The 19298-nt window shown below is 47.4% G+C and overlaps 1 protein-coding gene across 1 annotated transcript; it reads left to right on the forward strand.

The window, feature by feature from the left end:
* The first annotated feature begins 1047 nt into the window (after nucleotides 1-1047).
* OVGP1 (oviductal glycoprotein 1) lies at nucleotides 1048-14640 on the forward strand. Its single transcript, XM_032360753.1, is given in 13 exon segments — nucleotides 1048-2045; nucleotides 2648-2677; nucleotides 3077-3281; nucleotides 4207-4263; nucleotides 4485-4650; nucleotides 5153-5277; nucleotides 6972-7080; nucleotides 7176-7361; nucleotides 8939-9055; nucleotides 12675-12810; nucleotides 13803-14330; nucleotides 14333-14377; nucleotides 14380-14640. Coding segments are annotated over 13 exon segments (1833 nt in total). The 5' UTR covers nucleotides 1048-2020; the 3' UTR covers nucleotides 14484-14640.
* The last annotated feature ends 4658 nt before the right edge of the window (nucleotides 14641-19298 follow it).

Genomic DNA, 19298 nt, shown 5'->3' on the forward strand with positions numbered 1-19298 from the left:
GATCTCAAGTGTGTTTAGCAACAAAACTCGTGTTTTCCCCTTTCCCCCTATCCAAGAGAGATGGGAGAGACAAATAATTCTTTAAGATGGAGATCTAACACTAACTTTTGGGGGTGTGATCAGTCTGTTTACTAGACTAGAAGCTCCGTGAGAGCAGAAACGGTGTCAGGCTCACCATTGTACCCAAAGTGCCTAGCAGGGCCTGGTGCATGTTCAATGAATATTTGCTGAATATTTAAAGGAAGACAAGGATGGATGAACAAATGGAGACACAGTCTCTTTAAGGTGTGTTATTCCATCAGGCTTGCCTGGAGTTTTACAGAAATACCCTTTGCCTAAACATTCTATACCATTTAAGGTTTTTGTTCCATGATACCCAAGCAATCTTCTGACTCAAGGTTTAAGATTCTGATTTCTTCATACTGGATGGGATTCAAATTCAACGACTAATACTTGTGTTACCCTGTGTCATTTTTAAAAAAGATTTTATTTATTTATTTGACAGAGATTACAAGTAGACAGAGAGGCAGGCAGAGAGAGGAAGGGAAGCAGGCCCCTGTGTCATTTATTATATTGACATCTGGTTAGTACCTCAGTGACATGTGGACCAGGTGAACTATCGGTTTCTGAGAAGATGGGTATCTAATCTAGTCTTCCACGATTGAGCTTTAGACCCTGACAGAGGATCTCTGTAGCAGGAAGAGAAGACCGATATATCATAAAAGCATCTGGCTACAGATCTATATTGTTTATCTCTCATATTGTTGTTGTATTTTTAAACATTGATTCTCAGGTATCCAGAATTATATTCCTTATGTTCCTTAAGTTCTCAGCATTGGCTTATATACTGGATCAAACATTGTTCACTCACACAAAGATTCAGATTTTTGTCTTTTCTTAAGGAATTGAGAGGTTAGGATGCCTGGGTAACTCAGTAGAACGTCTGCCTTGGGCTCAGGTCATGATCCCAGAGTCCTGGGATCAAGTCCCACATTGGGCTCCTCAGTCAGCGGGGAGCCTCCTTCTCCCTCTGCCTGCCATTCTCCCTGCTTGTGTGCTCTCTCTCTCTCTCTCTCTGACAACAGAAGGAAGGAAGGAGGAAAGAAATTGAGGGATCTTCCAACATGGGATCTATTTCATTACATGGCCACCATTAGTGGCTACTTGGAGTGCTGTCCCTGTTGATACCAATCTCTGTTGTCTCCTGACCAAGGGGTTTCATGTTATTTCGTGTGTATCATTGGGCTTGAACTCTTGTTGTTATAATAAAGTGGAGAGGGCTATTATATTGTGTCCACTTCACCCAGGCATTTGTGTCACCTGCCTGGCGGGTGTCAGTGTGAGTTTGAGAACCTCACTCTGTGGGGGTGTGGGCGCAACTCTTTCAGCATCCTTAGTGACATCTACCATTCACTGAGCCCTTATTACATGCAAAGTCCTGAGCTAACAGTTTTTCATACATTATCTTTTTAATTCCTATAAAACCTTATGAGGTGAGTATGGACTATTTCTTCCATCTTACAAGCGTGGAAGCTGAAGCCCAAAGATGGAAATAACACCCACGATTATAAACTTCTAACTGATAACACTGAGATTTAAACCTTGGCCTGCCTGGGTCCAAAGCTGGGACTTTTCAACTTTTCATTACATTGCTACCCTAACCAATAACCTGATAACACTGGGATTACTGCCTCCATACAGTGTTTACTCCTCCTCATACTCAATCCCTGGGGGGAAAATCCCAGGAACAGGGCTGAGCACTGCCCTGACCTCGCCATGGCCCTTGGCAGACACCCACTGCATGCCAGTGTCAGACCGAGCTATCACTTTGCAAGCTCTGAGAGCTACAGCTCCACTGGAGAGGGAGGATGGGAGGTGCGGGGTCACTGTGTCTCGGGCAGCAGCCCATTAATCACTGCCCCTGGCTTTGTGTGTGTGTGCAGCTGGGCTATGCCAGCACTGTCCCAGAGCTCTTATAAAGGGGCTCGAGCCCTAAGCTCACAGCTCTCAGACCTCTGAGATGGGCAGACTGTTGCTGTGGATTGGTGAGTGTGGCAGGTCCCAGCCCCCACAATATTACTCAGTCCAGGAGATACCAGGCTTCCTACGTTTGTCACCTCTCGAGTGCCTGAGGAGCAGCCAGGGGCTCGGGGTTGGGTTAGATGGAGGTGGGATGGGACACAGTGAAGGGCTGGAAGGGCCCAGGCAGGAGTGATCGGAGCAGTGGTTCTCCAATCCAGCTACCCATTAAGTATCTTTACGCCCCGTTCCACGTTGGACCAGTGATACCAGAATCTCTAGAGGAGGAGCCAGAACATTACTACATTTTATACTTACAGCCAGGGGGAGAATCACTGGCCTAGAGCTTTTGCTGGGACTTCTAAGTCATCGTTGTCCCCATGCTAATCAGCATGTGTGAATCGATGTGGTGTTTGTTGGGGTGAATAGGAGCTTCGATAGATCTGGCAACAAAGGCTCAACTTAGAGAAGAGGAAGCCAGTGAACGCAGCGTGTCTCCATGTGTGTATCAGTGTCTGGCTATGGGCCCCAGTCCGTGGGTGCCCTGGAGGACCGGAGTGGGGCTGGGGCATGTCACTTGGGGAGAGCATGGGAATTTGAGTGTGATTCCATCCTTTGTTTCCTGCAGGCCTGGTTCTTGTGCTGAAACAGCACGATGGTAAGGACATTGCGTCATCTCCAGAGCTTCTCCGGCTGAGAAGTTCTCTGTGTGGAGTGTCCCCTGCAGACCCTCCCTGTCCTGGTTCCTGTGTCCCAGATCATTGATCTGCTACAGTTCAGTGGAGGATTTTCAGTCCTGGCCATTTGTGTTGCTCTGTGTGCCAGGATGAGGATCCATTCTGATCAGGACTGCATAAAGCACTCTTTTCCCCCTGGGGCCTCAGCAGTAGGGGTGGGGGTGGGGGCAGACCTCAGGGTTGCTTTGGGCTGTGTTTGCATGGGGGTCGGGGTATTCTGGTGGCCAGGCCTCCCGGGCTGTGGTCACAGCGGTCAGCGGAAGCCAAGCTCCATACCCTCCCTTGGTCTCTGCCAGCTAACACATGTCCTCCCTTGCCAGGCGCTGCCTACAAACTGGTGTGTTATTTCACTAGCTGGGCACAGGGTCGCGCCAGCCCTGCCTCCGTCTTGCCCCAGGACCTGGACCCCTTTCTCTGCACGCACCTGATATTTGCCTTTGCCTCAATGAACAACAATCAGATTGTTGCTAAGGATCCCCAGGATGAGAAAACTACGTATGCAGAGTTCAACAAACTCAAGCAGAGGTGTGTTCATTGGCATGTGGGGATCATTTTTTCAGGAGGTCCTAGCCTCCTCTCAAGTGGGCCTTGGGAGCATCCCCGCCTGAGAACTCCCTGTTGAATAACACCCCAAGCTCATTCTTTCCTCCTTGCCCTTGTGAGGCCTTTGTTGCCTCTGCCTGGTAACCCCCAACTCACCCTTCAAGCCAGTGGGGCGGAGTTCATGTACTCATGCTGCTGGAGTGCTTCAAGGAGAGCCTGCCCATCACAAATGCTAGGGTCTTTATTACCATTTGTCACCTGCACCCCCCAGCCAATAAGCCCCATCCCCCCAAGGCAAGGAGCAGGGTCTCCAATATGTTTGTATACCAGTGGCTGGGGGAGTGCCTTGGACACAGCTGGTGCTCATTAAGTGCTTGCTTAACTATTCCTCCCCACAACTCCTGGGTTCTCTCCCTGTCCAAGAGGAGGTCTGTCTCTGTGTGAATGATTATAGACAGCCAAGGTAAAAATCCTTGTCACTTGATCACAGGCTCCCTGAGAGCAGGGAGCTTGTCTGTCTCACTCTCTGTCGTATCTCAGTCAAGCACCTAAAGCCTTCAACCGCGCATAGTAATTGCTCAATAAGTACTTGTCACCTAAGAAAATGGAAAAGAAACATTTCAGATTACTTCTTTCTTCTTCTTTATGTGGGAGCATCCTGGGGATGAGGGGGAGTTTTGTGGACTTTGGACAAGCCTGGGGGGAACCTGGGTTGTGATGACCCCTGGTTTGATTGTTCTCCCCTCTTTTCCTTCCTTTTCTTCCCTGTGCTTTGCTCTGCTCTCCTCTTCCTCCCTCCACCTGCCTTCCTCTTTCACTTCTCCACCCTCCCCCTCTACTTTGCACTGTTCCCCAGGGACCCACTGCAGTGGGGTCCCAGGTTACCTCCATTTATCCCCCATCACAGGAACGGGGAGCTGAGAACACTGCTATCCATTGGTGGGTGGAATTTCGGCACTACCAGGTGAGACTGCAGCCCCCTCCCTGCTGTTTGAATTCCTCCAACGCAGGTATTTAGCCCCGCCCCGCCCCGTGCTGGGAGGGGCTTCTAAGAAGGGTGGACCCGCCTTCCTTTCCTCCAGCCACAGCTGTGTGCCCTCCGCGGGGCAAGAACCAAAGGGCTTTGTGGAGGTTGCGGTTCTGCAGAAAGCCCTCCTTCCCCGCCTCACCACGGGTCTCCTGCAGGTTCACCACTATGCTGTCCACATTATCCAACCGGGGAAGGTTTATTGGTTCGGTTATATCCCTCCTGAGGAGACATAAGTTTGACGGTCTGGACCTCTTCTTCCTGTACCCTGGACTGAGAGGCAGCCCCAAGAGTGACCGGTGGACTTTCCTCCTCTTAATTGAAGTAAGGCCAAGTCCGGCGGGCTCCAGGATCCAGCAGTGATTCTATTTTTATCATATCTGGGCTCATGGCGCAGGAGGAGCACAAGGCCAGGGGCAAGGGCAGGAGAATGGTGATAGAACGTTCTTTTACTACCATCATCTTATAAGTGTCAGGCGAAGGAGCAGGAGTCTTGTGGCTCTTCCTCTTGGTCACAGCCAGGTCCTACTGCAGCAGGCCAGCCCAAGAGACGCCTCCTTTCGGCAGCGGCCGGGTCTCCCTCAGGCAGACAGTCTGCAGCCCGTGCTCCTGACCCTGCCGGCCACGCTTCTACCCCTCCCTCTATTAAGTCAGCTATCATGGTGGCTCGAGGCCACCTCCCTCGCGAGCCTGGGGGAAGGGCCCGTGTCTGGCTCCCCCTCTGTGTCCTCAGAGCCTGGCTCTGAGGGGCTCTGTAAATAGTTTTCCTGGCTGATACTTTCTTTTCCTGACGGTGCGGACGCCGCGTCCGCGTCTTTCTTGGTAGGAGCTCCTGTCTGCCTTCCGGCAGGAGGCGATACTCACGGCGCGTCCCAGGCTGCTGCTCTCTGCCGCCGTCTCTGGGGACCCACAGACCATCCGGACGGCTTATGACGTGCGCGCTCTAGGAGGGTGAGTGCGTGCTGCCTGGCGGGGCAGGACGTGGGAGGCAAGGAGGCAGCTCACGCTCACAACCGCCGCACCGCCCCCGCACTGCCCCTGAGTTCTCGCACAGGTGCTGGTGGGGGAGGGGGCATCCAGCTGAGGGACATGGGTGGGGACAAAGGTTAGCTCAGCTCCACATGGCCCGGGCTTTCTTTAGGAGATCAGAGGTGGGGTGTAGAATCAGTCCCAACCATCACGTCCTCTTGGGTAGTGCGTTCCGCAAAGCCTTTTCCTGGGTCTCACAGGCAAGCCTCCCATGGGCCCGGCCTCTGCCGTCTCAGGGGACAGCTGTAGACATACGCTCTGCCGCCCATGGCTGGCATCAGAGGCAAATGAAAAATCACCCACCGCCACAAATACAAAAATAGGAAAGCCCAGCCAGGCCCAGCTTTCCTAGCACCCGTCTTTGTGCAAGTTACAAAGCAGAGCAAAGAATAGCTCATAACTGACTTTTTTCTTTTTTAAAGATTTTACTTATTTGTCAGGAGAGCTAGAGAGCAGCAGGGGGAGTGGCAGGCAGAGAGAGAGAAGCAAACTCCCCGCTGAGCAGGGAGCCTGACCCTGGGTTTAATCCCTGGACCCTGGGATCATGACCCAAGTGGAAGGCAGTAACTTAACCCATGAACCACCAGGCGTCACTCAGAACTCACTCTTTCTGGACATGCCAGCTCTGGGCTAATTTCTCAAACCTTAAGAATGGAGGATTTACAGAGGAGGAGCTGAGGCCCGTGCAGAAGGAAAGAGAGGATGGGGTGTTTCTGTATGTGATGACACCAGAGAGCTGGGTTTCAGTGTGGGGGCCAGGGGGAGAGACCCCGTGCGGCATAGAGTTTGTCAGCAGTGGTGTGGGTAGCCGGCAGGATTGAGGGAGAATGACCCTCAGGCAGCTGGGTGACCGCAGCAAGTTAGTGAGCCTGTCAGAGTCTCACCATCTCTAAATGGAGACCACTGTGACACTGAGGCCATTGACCAGGTTAAAATTAAATGATGGAATCCTTGTACACCTTTACCCCTGTGACCTGGTAAGTGCTTACTGACACTTGTTCATTCTGAAAGTGTTCTGGAAGTCTTGGTTTCCTTGGCGCCTCGAATGGTGGAAGGACAGATGCTCTTTAGCTGCTGTGGGCAGTACTGCCTTCCTCATGACATTTACACAACCTGTTAGTACTTGCGTCAGGCACGAGTGTGTTTCCTTCTGAAAAATTTTAAAAAGATTTTATTTTTTTATTTGAGAGAGTGAGCGAGTGTGAGCATGAGCATGGGAGGAGGGGCAGAGGGAGTGGAAACAGTCTACCCCCTGAGTGGGGAGCCCAACACAGGACTCGATCCCAGGACCGTGGGATCATGACCTGAGCCGAAGGCAGATGCTTAACCAACTGAACCACCCAGGCGCCCCACAAATGTGTTTTCATGTCCGACTCCTGCCTACTTCCCTGGAAGCCCTCGGGATGGCCCAGGTTCTGAGGCATGGCTGTCCCTGACCAGCAGTTTGCCGCAGCAGCTCATCTCAAGTAGATGACACAGAAGGGCGGGCAGCCTGGGCTGAGATGGGAGGGCAGCTTGGGTGGCCAGGGCACAGTTAGCTGGCTAGTCCCATGGCTGATCTGACTTGAAAATCTCATTAGCCCAATCTGCTTATCTCCTCCTCTCGGCCTCCACAGACTCCTGGATTTCATCAATGTCTTGTCTTATGACTTTCATGGAGGCTGGGAAAAGCTCACAGGGCACAACAGCCCCCTGTACTCTCTGTCTGGAGACCCCAGCTCTTCGGTAAGGAAAGACCTCAAGGGGCCCAGATGCCTGCCCTGAGCCCGGGGCATCGGCCCTCAGTAACACTGAGGGGTTTGTGTTCTATCTACCTGCAGGCGTATGCCATGAATTACTGGCGAAAGCTGGGGGCACCCCCAGAAAAGCTCCTCATGGGCTTCCCCACCTATGGGCGTACCTTTTGCCTCCTTAAAGCCTCTAAGAATGGACTGCAGGCTGAAGCCGTGGGACCTGCGTCTCCAGGAAAGTACACCAAGCAATCTGGCTTCCTGGCTTATTATGAGGTGACAGAAATAGGGACGTCTATCTGTTAGGGCTTCTCCAACCTCTAACAGGACAAGAGCAAGGTCAGCAGGGCAGAGGCAAGGGTGAGGACTGGAGACAGGACAAACAAGTGGTTTACCAGTGCAGGAGAAATCCACTATCAGAGATACTTCTTTTTTCTTCAGGGGAAGGTATTTGAGTCCCTTGTAGGGGATAAGGGGGCTCAGTCAAGTCCAAGTGCAGGGGGTGGCCCTTGAAAGAATCTTAACTGTTACGCAAGTCAATCCTGACTTATGACTATCTGGCCTAAATAAAAATAATATCTGAAATATATATAATTTCAAACATTTGCAAAAGTAAAAGAATAGTGTAACCCCCCCCCCCCCCAACTCCCACCTACCCCTCCCCAGCTTCAATCACTAAGCTCTCCTGGCCAATCTTGTTTCATCTTCACTCCCTGATTCCCTTCCCTCCCACTACTGGATTCTTTAGAAGCAATTCAAGACTTTCCTTCCTACAGATTCTTTCTTCTTCCCCCAGTTCCATTCCCTTATTCTCTGTCTCAACAAAGCTTTCTACTGAGTGGAAGGAAGAGACATGGACCCAAGGGGATATGAATATGAGGGAGGATAATAAGAGAAACAGGGGGTGTGGCTTAGGGATCTGGAAAGGTCTCATGGAGCAGAGCTTTGGAGCACAGGAAGAATCCTGATGGGCAGGAATGACAAGAGGAAAGGGCCTCCCAGGCAGAGGACAGCAGGTGCTGGGGCACATGGTGTATGTGGGTGCCTTAGGTAGGAGTGAAGGCACAGGGTCTCCCCAGTCTTTGCTCTCTGCTGGCTGGCTGGAGAGGTTTTCCTGCTAAGCCAGTGAAGGTTTTCCTACAAGTGATAGCATAGTGGAAATAATATTCTTGAACAACATTACAGCCAAAAAGATGTTGACGGAACCTTTAAAGAAACAAAGAGAGGAAGAAAGGAAAGAAAAAAAACCTGGGACATGAGCTTCTACAACGGACTGGAACACTTCGACTTATTTGTGGCGTAGGGTTTCCAGTACAAGCCCGGGCACCTAGTAGTCACTCGGATGGTCGAGTGATTGTAATTACCCAGTTCTCCCTACCTTTGAGAACTTTAAATTTATTGGAGGTTCACAAGCTAGTGTGATAACTACCGAGACTGGGCCCTTCAGGCTGATTTCTAATGAAGAGAAATTGTTTATGATAAATGAAGAGAAATTGTTTATGGTAACTCTTTGGAAGAGATCCGGGTTTGGTCAGGTGGGATAGGTTACTGTTTGTATTAGTATTGACGTTATTTAGCCAAGACCTGATTTGGTTTCTAAGGATGTTAGCCATTCCTTGGTTCTGTCTCTCTTTCCATCATGGACATTAGAGAAAGGAACATGTTCTAGTAGGAATTTGTTTGGGAAAGATAAGGTCCTCTGTGAGTGGCTTCCTGCTACCTCTTTGGTCCGCCTCTTCATACTCCCTGGGGAGGGGCCCGTGGTTTCTTCACCACTGGGAAAAGAGCAGCATGCCTGCTGGCATTTCTCCCCATGGCTCTTCCCAGAACTAACCTGGTGATCCTCTGGGCAGGTTTGCTCCTTTCTCCAGAGAGCGACAAAGCACTGGATTGATTTTCAGCATGTCCCCTACGCCTACAAGGGGAAGGAGTGGGTTGGCTATGATGATGCCATCAGCTTCAGTCACAAGGTAAGACCTTGGTCCTTTCTTGTTCCGGCATATAGTTTTCTTCTGGCTCCCATGAGACTCTTATCTGTACAATGTGTGTGTGTGTGTGTGCGCGCGCTCATGTGCACACATGTACACGCATGCGTGTGTGCATGTACTGGTTGGAGGATAAAAAGGTGAGGGTGGCTGGATCAGGTGAGTCTCAGGTACCTGACCAACCTGGGGTTTCCTAATCCCGTCTATTCAACCCTCTCCTTTTGAAGAGAAAGAATTTTGGTTTTGAGGGGAGAAATGACTTCTTTCGGTTTACACAGATTTTTGGCAACAGTTTCTTCTTTTCTGTTTGGACCAGATAATTTCATAACAGACAAACAGCAACACAAGGTAGACCATGCTAAGCGTTGCATGAGTAGCACTGATATGTGGGGTAGAAGAGTCTGGGAGGGCCTCCTGACAGGTGAGCAGCAGGGGGAAATAAGGAGATGGGGAGAGGTTCAGTGGGTACTGAAAGCTCATTCAAAGTAGGTTCAAAGAATTTGGGGGGGGCAGAGAATTTTTGTTAAGTGTAAGAGAAGGTGGTGAAGTGCAGGCCCGTTTATAGAGGGACTTGAATCCTGGTGAAGGTGTTTGGCCCACTTCTTGCAGGTATTTTAAGACGAAATCAGGTTTCTGACCAGGCATATGACCTGTAAGTTTGAAGCCTTTAGAACCTAACTCTGATCACCCCCTCGCCCCATGCAAGGGATGTTGAATGGAAGTGAGCCCGGTGGGTTTCCATAGTGAATTACAACAGAGATGACATGCCTTTGGTGATTTCCAAACCTGCCCGTGCTTTGGAATCATCTGAGACTTGACAAATATAGAAATTCTTGGTTCCATCCCTGAGTATTTAGCAGGTCTTAAAAAGAATTTGGAAACTGTTCTTAGTATATCCCCATGGGATTCTGGCATTCTGAAAGCACTGGGGAATGCAGAGGTGTGCAGGGAAGATAGTGAGGGCGTGGACCAGGTGGTTGGAAGAGGAGGTAATTTTTGAATAAGAAATGATCAGGACTTGGCAACTGCCTGGATATCAGGGTTTATTAGACGTTCCAGTCTCTGGAAGAGATTATGCTGAGTGAAATAAGTCAAGCAGAGAGAGTCAGTTATCATATGGTTTCACTTATTTGTGGAGCATAACAAATAACATGGAGGACATGGGGAGATGGAGAGAAGGGAGTTGAGGGAAATTGGAAGGGGAGGTGAACCATGAGAGACTATGGACTCTGAAAAACAACCTGAGGGTCTTGAAGGGGCGGGGTGTGGGAGGTTGGGGGAACCAGGTGGTGGGTATTGGAGAGGGCACGGATTGCATGGAGCATTGGGTGTGGTGCAAAAACAATGAATACTGTTATGCTGAAAAGAAATTTAAAAAAAAAAAGAAGTTCTAGTCTCCTCTATTATGGGTGATGTAGAAGTAACTGGTGTCAGCTGTTCTTTGGGGGAAGTTTGGGGTAGAAAGCATCAGAGAAGGGCAGCATTCATGAAGATCCACCATAAGCTCCCCTGTGCCTATCACTGGGTGAAGCCTGCTACAGGGAGAGAGGTAGAGAGCATGGCTTTCAGCCTCCAGGATCTTACTCTGGTTTGGGACCAGAAGACACACACAGAAAAATTCAATGACTCAGTGGAATTACCCAGTTGGATGGAAACAAGAATATGATCCGCAGGACACGGGAGAAGGAATTGAACTATGTATGCTGGGGGAGGACCCAGGCCAGCCAGGATGGTGTCCTTGCTTTGAGGGGCTGTTACCATGCCTTGCAAAACTAGAGGGGGGCAGAACCCTGTGTGAGGCTGATTAAGGGATTTCATCCCAGGATCCCAGAGCTGAAAGAAACCTGAGAGATCATCATCGGGAGAGAATTATCCCTGGATTTCTCAGTGTTCCTGCACGGTCTGGGCCCTCTGAGCAAAGGAAGCAGACGAGCTCTAATGAAAATAGGAAGCTGCCTCTCCCTCTCCCTCAGAGCCTTTGCTACGGTCCCAGATGTAGAGGTCCCCTCCTCAGAGAGGGCTTGTCTACGTTCCAGTGAGGCTCTCCCTCTCTCCGGATGACAGTCTGATTTGCTGGCTGTCCTCGATGAGCTCATGAGTTCAGGAGCCTGTGCTGACACCTTCCTGCATGTGGACGTGACTATCTGGCCTTTGCCATGTTATTCTCTGGGCAACTGGTGCACGAGGACCAAGGTCTAGGTGCTCTTCCAACTGTTCTGTTGCAGCGAGCATCACTGGTCTGTTCTCTGATCCAGAGATCCTGTGCGTGCACATGTACACATAAAGCTGGCAGGCTAATTTGTTCATTTGTAAGCAGGATAAAAACTCGGAGTCTTCACAGTTTCAGCTGAGCTCTAATTGGGTCCCTCCTCCTTCTTATTCTACATTTGGGGAAAGCAAATCCCAGAAAGGAGGCCAAAGTGATTTGGCCAAGTCATGCAGCTATGCAGAGGTGATGGAGTCTGTCTTTTCCATCAACCCTGATAGAGAACACAAGCAAAGAAGTAATAGGACCCGGATTGGAGTCTAAACCCTGCCCTCTAGTTATAGCTGAGGTTTTAGAAATCATGGACAAAAGCCTTTATTTTCTTATCTGTGAAGGTAGTTTCTCTCTTCTTTATAGCATCATTGTGAGATAAGCTACATGGAAGTGATTCTAAAATAATATAGCAACATCTATTTAGAATGATGATAATGTTGATTAGCCATGGGATCTTGGAGAAACAGTTTTAAATATTTATGAACATTTACTTGGTGCAAGGTATTGCTCCAAATATTTTACAGGTAGGAACTCTTTTTTTAAAATCTATTTTTAAAATTGTGGCAAAATATGCATGACATAAAATTTGCCATTTAACCCATTTTTAGGCATCCAGTTCAGTACCACTAAGCGCATTCAGATTATTGTGTAACTATCACCACCTAACATCTCCAGAACTTTCTCATCTTTTCAGCCGCTGGTAATCCCTACTCTGCTTTCTGTTTATATGCAAGTGACAACTCCGAGGACCCTCTGTGAGTGGAGTCATACAGTAGTTGTTCTTTCGTGATGGCTTCTTTCACTCAGTATAATGTCTTTGAGCTCCATCCTTGCTATAGTGTGTACTTGTAGGAATTCTTTGGCCCCTAAACATGTTGGAAATTTTACTATCCTTTTTCACAAATGAGTCAACTGAGACACATAAGGTTTTTTGTTGTTGTTGTTGCTGTTTTTAAATATTTATTTATTTGAGAGAGAGAGAGAGAGAGTATGAGAGAGAGACAGAGAGAGTGCATAAGCAGAGGGGAGGGATGGAGGGAGAGGGAGAAACAGACTCCCCTCTGAGCAGGGAGCCTGATGTGGGGCTTGATCCCAGGACCCTGGGATTATGACCTGAGCTGTAGGCAGTCGCTTAACCGACTGAGCCACCCTGGTGCCCAAAGGCACTAAGGTTTGTGTGACCTTTTCAAGATCCCTCAGCTAGGAAGTGGTTAGAGGCTGGATTCAAACACTGACTCTCTTGCTCCTGTGGTGTTTCCTGAGGGTCTGTCTTCAATGTTTAGCCATTGTACCCAGTCGGGTGGTTGCCCAGCATAGCAGGTTGATTGACTACTACTTTTTCAGGCAATGTTCATAAAGAAAGAGAATTTTGGGGGAGCTATGGTGTGGACGTTGGACCTGGATGACACCAAGGGTGCTTTCTGTGGCACTGGCCCTTTCCCCCTTGTCAGCAAGTTGAATAGTCTCCTGGTGCAGAATGGTGAGTAGCTATTGCCTGGAACTGGGGTTAGAAGTTGTGTAACTAGGCTCTGGTTGGGTCCCTTCTGTTAGATCTGAAGGCTTTGGTGAGGCAGCATGACTTCAAAGGAAGAGAATAAGTTCTGATGTCAGGCCAGTCCATTTTCTTGGTTTAGAGGTGTGCTCCAAGTGACCCCTCTGAGCTTTGGTTTCCCTATCTGTAAAACAGGAATGATCCTTATACTCACGACATTATTACAAGAATGAAAAGAAATGAAGAATGAAAACTACGGGCTCATAGTTAGTGTTCAACATATGCTAGTTTATTTCTCTCTTGCCTCCTCCTGTTTTCATGGGACAAGGGCCAGAAAAGAAAGTCAGATTTCTTTTGACATCTCATTGATAGTAGAGACTGCCCCAGTGTTTAGGAGATGGAACCTGGCATGCTAGAGCTGAAACATTCTTTGAGTTGGTTTATACCCATCATTTTATACACCAAGAAACTGGGGCTCAGAAAGCTAACTAGTCAGGCTAACTAGTGGCCCTGCTAGTCAGGGCCAAAGATAGGACTCCAACCCAGTTCTTTACAAAATGCTGCCTAGAGTGGCTCCTTGCCCCTTGACATTGTTCCTGGTGCCTCCTACAATGGGGGACACAAGAGGTTTCTGTTATTAGGACTTGGGGCAGCAAGGTCTTGTTGAATTCACAATCAGAGAGGTCAGAGTGAGGTGAGGCCTTAAGCATAGAAGACTGGCAGGCTCCCTAGGGTCATTCACCAGAAATCTAGTAAATGTGCTGAGTCCCCATGTGTGTCTGGGGTCACGTTAACGTGATGAAGTCAAGGAGCAGGTATTCCATATGGTGGGATTTTATCTATGCCCTCAAGTGGGTATATTATAAAATCCTTCAACTCTGGATTTTGGGAGCATGTACTTCTGTTGTAGTCCTGCCAGTACTTAATAGGATGGGAAGGAAGCAGTAGGAGTCTCATCCTGTTCTGATGATTTTCTCTAGAGTCCAGCTCAACTCCTTCACCAAAATTTTGGTTCTCAACTGCTATGACTTCTCCAAGAACTGGCCCTGAAAGGCCAGCTATAACCAAAGCTTGGACCGCTGATATGAGGATTTCATTCCCAGGAGGAAAGTCTCTGGCCGCTAATAACCATGGAAAGTTTCAAAATATGACTACAAGAAACAGAGGTGGGACTGTGACCCCTACAAGGGAAACTGAGTCCTTTGGAAATTTCACTGTAACTCTGGAAGGGAAGATTGAGACCTTTGAAGAAACCATGACCAATGGAGAGACGACTATGATTCCTAATTATTTTTGGACCTCTGGAAGAACCATGCCCCGTGGAAAGAGGGCTATAGACTCTGAGATGATGACTATCCCCTCTGGAAAGATGACAGTCATTCCTGATAGGCAGACCAAGACCCTTAGAGAAGAGAGTTTGATTTCTGAGGTGGACACTGATCCCCTGTTGGATTATGTTGTTCCTCACATGGAAGCTGAAAACAGGAGGTCATCCTCTGGTCCTGTCATCTAGCCCCAGGACACATTCCTCTTGCTTTTGACAATCCCTGTATTCCCATTACGGAAACAATTCCTCTGTCAATCTTATGACCCTTCCAACAAGTGATCCCTCTCTAAAAAAAGAAAACCCAGAAAATTCTGCTGTGGGTCAAGGAGCCTAGGCTCTGTTGAAGGCAGAAGCTGGGAAAAGCCCTTGTCTTTTCTTGTAGGGAGCTGCTTTTACCCAGACATTCATAAACCCTTCATGGGTATGGGCAGACCCCAATATCAGTGAGATCATCTCTTTTCTGTTGAATAAACTGGAAACACAAGAATCCATCTGAGTTTTCTGGAGTTCTTTTCTTGAAATGACCTGTACAATGCAATTGTCAGCTTCTGCCTTTCAAGTTCACTTTCCCCTACAGCTTTTTTTTTGGAAAGAGGAAATTTGTGTCTAGTCAGTGCCAGTTTTTTTCAATGTGGATTATGTGTTTCCCTCTCTGCCTTGCACAACTACTCCCCTCATGGGTGGTCAGAGACAGGATCTCTCCCAGCACAGTTTCCCATAATCCTCTTTTTGACTCCAGTATAACATCTGCTCCCATGAATATATTAGAACTACTCTTGCCAATGTCCCTGGTGATACACATGCTGCTCATTGCAGTGACCAAATCTCTGTTCCGACTTTCCTTGAGACAGCAGCAGCATTGACACACTTGGTCACTTTGTCCTCCTTGATACTTTCTTCACTGTACTTCCAGCTTTTGTTTTTACCTGACTGGTCATTTCTTCACAGTGTTCTTTGCTGATTTCTCCTCTCATCCCGGATTGCTTAATGCTGGGGAGTACCAAGTCTCTTCTCTGGCTCTCTTTTCTTCTATATTTACAATCACACTTCTGGTGTTGTCATCTAAGCACATCACTTAAACAGCAGCTATAACATTGTCAAGAGAACAAAAGCACAAAAGAACATCTACAGTATCCTACCTTTCATGTAAGAAAAAAGGGGACAGAAAATACATGTGTCTGCTCATTTGTGCCCAAGTAATACAGAAAGGATAAACGGGAAACAATGAGTTTGGTACCTGTAGGAGTTGAGTGGAGATAGAGTGGAAAGAATGGGAGACTAGGGACAGGTTACCGGGGAAGGGTGGATTGATACTTACCTGAGTACTCGTATTTGTGTAATTCTGAATTTAGAACCACGAAAATGCTTCACATGATCCACAAAAGTAAATAAAATCAACCCCAAATTGAAATACAAAGAGTAACAAATGTATTTAACTGTATTAAAAACACAAGAACAACATAATCACATTGAAGGAATTAAGGAAGGAAAGAACTAACCTTAGTAACTTTGGAAAATAGCATTTGCCTCTACTGAAAAGCTAAAGACAAAAGGAACTATGAACAAATACAGTACTCTGGAAGATTTGCTGTTTATAGGTATATAAGTTAGCAGTTCTGAAACTGCCTTATGTGTATTCCAGAATTAAACACAGAAGGAAACATACTGTGGGTAAGAAGAGCCATGTTTCTCACAGTCAGAGAAATAGTTACAGATAGGAAAAAAGGAAAGGTAAGAATGAACCCTGGGGTGTTGGATTCAGATATATCAGCAGGAAATCATGATTTTAAAATATTTATGGATTAGTTCATATAGAGATTGATAAGGAAATATGTGTATACAAAAATGTATTTCCTGCTTTCACCAATGGAAAGGGCTAGAGCAATGACATCCTAATACACCAACTACCTTGAAGAGAAGGTCCCTGAGCACCCCTTGAATAAGTGGGGATGGAAGACTGTGTATCTTGCTACCCTCTTCCCTCTCCTGGTAGATAATTTTGAGTGATGATTTTGGGTGGAAGGCACTCTTCTCAGCAGTGGGTGATATTTCAGAACCCAGGCTTCTATAAGACTTTAAACCCAGAGAAGACAAGTAGTCCACGATTTGTTTCTGATAGAAAGGAGTGGTTACTCTATGCTTCACAGGCATGGCATCTCGTGCTGAGGAAGCCGACTCAGAGAGCTTATGTACTAATGTCTTGCTGCAGAGAAGACTTGGTAAGTGCAGTAAGAGAGCCTGCGGTGTTAAGGGATTGATAAGAGGTCAGAGACGCAGATGTGTGCTGGACAAGTCCCAGGAATGGTTGGCAGATTGTAGGTGGGTGGACAAGGGGGCAGGACACAGGCTCAGTGGGCGCAGCTAATGATCAGGTACCAGTCATCTCCACACAGGAAAGTGAGCTGTGGACTTGATGTTAGGAGCTTTCGTCACTTTTTCATTAGACTTTTGAAGAGTGCCATGAAAGGTTTCTGTTTCTGCTTCTGTGAAGTTAGGAATGTTGCCACCAGGAGGCAGCAGCATGCAGGGTTACATTGTCTAGGCAGGCAGTGGACAACTAGGAGTGGAAGAACATGTTAGAATCCCTTTCTACAGAAAACTAAGTCGCATGTAAATCTCTGTCATTATCGTTAAAGCTGATATTTTTGTGCACATTGAGGCAGAGAGAACACGAGGACCCCAGGCTTAGAGGAGGAGGCTATGCTGAGATACGGGTTGAGTTGAGGCAAATGGGACTTGAAGTCCCAGATCTGCCTTTGGTTCACTATGTGATCACGGGGAAGTTAAATCAGCTTCTTGGGTTGTTACAATGGTTAAATGAAATATGTGTCTGGTCCAAGGTGGATATGTGGGAGTTGTGGATATAAGCATATCTTCTGTAGATCTTCTAGTTTCCCTCTAATAATTTCTTTCTATAAAGAAATATTAGAGCATGCATGTGAAATTGGAAACTCTTTGGGTTTGTGCATAGCTCAAAGGCTTCAAGGTAGATTCATGACAAAGTTCCAGTAACTTCTCTCGTGCCCGCTACAACTTTATGTAGGGAGTCATTTTGTAAACTGGCTTCTTTCACCACATGCTTCTAGAAGGCTACAATCTAGAAATTAGTAAAGGATATATAAAAAGCATTAAGTGTTTTATTTCCTTGATTAAAACAAATTAATGGCTCCTTATTGCTTAAGGAATAAAGTCCATGTTACTTAACATGGCATACGAGGTCCACCTCACCATCAAGTCATGTCAGTGTAGCCACCTACTACTGTGCTCTAAGAGTTTGATCCAGATGCTTCATGGTGTGCTCCATCAGTATGAGGCTTAATAATAAATAGTTTGATGGAACAAAAGTTAAATACTGTGGAAAAATTTATAAGATGTGGGTCGGGGGGAGGGAGCCAAGATAGTGGAGAATAGGGGACCCTATTTCAACCAGTCCCCTGAATTGGGCTGGATAGCTACCAGACCATTCTGAGTACCCATGAAATCAGCCTGAGATGTAAGAAGATATATCAGGTTCTATACCAACAGAATACCTCCGGTGGCTGGTTTTGAGGTATGAAGTGGGGAGCAGATTCTGCAGACAGATATCAGAAGATATCAGATATCAGGAAGGTGAGATAACACAGGAGCTCAAAAGCATCCCACGCTGCACCTCAGGCACAGACTTGCAGACTGATAGCCATGGGGAAAGGTCTTAAGGGAAGCCCCCCAAACTGAAACCTAGAGCTATGGGGGCATGCATGTGAACTGGGGGTTGCTGGCAGTTTTAGAAGCATAAAGGGCAGAGACGTGCCTGGACCTGGAAGTGAGGGCTAAGAGTGCTGCTATGGGGTGCACAACCCAGGAGGCTGTGGTTTTCAGCAGTACAGACAAAAGTGGAGTCAGTGTGGTCTGGAGGACTTTCTGGAGAACAGACTGTGATCTCTCTGTTCTGAGACAGAGGCTGGATACAGTCACTTCTGCTCTGACTCTCTAAAAAGACACAGAGAGCCACCAGGGAAAGCCACCAGAGAACCAAAGCCCCCCAAACCAGTTTTCACTGAGTCCACCCCCCCCCCCCCCGCCCTGCCCCGCAGGGGGCAAGGCAACTCTGACCAAATAAGGTTGCCTGAGTAACAGCATGACAGGCCCCTCCCCTAGAAGTCAGAACAAGAGGTTGACAACCCTAAGGTCCCTATAAAACAGGTGCATCTTGCTTGGGTTGTGGTCAATAGTTTGGAATCTGTACATTCCCTCAACCACATCTCACCAGAATGACTAGGAGGAGGAACCCCCAACACAGGAAAACTTCAGAGACTGTGACCTCTTCCACAGAAGAGGAATGGATATCTAATGGATATGGATATAAGCAAGAAGTCAGAAATAGACTTCAGGGTAACGGTTATGCAGACAGTAGTTAGGTTGAAGAAAACCATTAATGGCAACATAGATTCTTTAAGGGCAGAAGTGAGAGCTGATCTGGCAGAACTTAAAATCAATGAGATCCAATCAAATCTAGATACTCTGACAGCTAGAGTAAGAGACAGAAGAATGAATTAGTGATCTAGAAGACAAATTGATAGAAAATAAGGATTGGGAGTAGGCCTGGAACAAACAGCTTAGAGTCCATGAAAACAGAATTAGAGACATAAATGATGCCATGAAATGTTCCAATGTCAGAATTACTGGAATCCCTGAGGGGGTACAGAGAGAGAGAGAGAGAGAGAGAGGACCAGAGATATATTTAAGCAAATCCTAGCTGAGAACTTCCCTAATCTGGGGGATGAAACAAGTATTTATGTTCTAGAGGCAGAGAGAATACCTCCAAGATCAAAAAGAGCAGACAGACCCCCAGGCATGTAATAATGAAACTCGTGAATCTTAAAGCCAGGGAAAATATCTTACGGGCAACTGGGGGAAGAGGTTCCTTATGTACAGAGGGAGGAACAGAATAACATCAGACCTGTCCACAGAAACCTGGCAAGCCAGAAAGGGCTGGCAAGACATATTCAGAGTACTAAATGAGAAGAACATGCAGCCAAGAATAAAGGGCTTCCAAGACCAGCAAAAGCTGAAAGAAAATGTCACCACTAAGAAATATTAAGGGGGGGTTCTATAAAATGAGAAAGACCCAGAGTGATATAGAAAAAGAAATATACAGAGACAATCTATA

This window comes from Mustela erminea, chromosome 10 (genome assembly GCF_009829155.1).
Source record: "Mustela erminea isolate mMusErm1 chromosome 10, mMusErm1.Pri, whole genome shotgun sequence".
NCBI classification, from domain to species: Eukaryota; Metazoa; Chordata; class Mammalia; order Carnivora; family Mustelidae; genus Mustela; species Mustela erminea.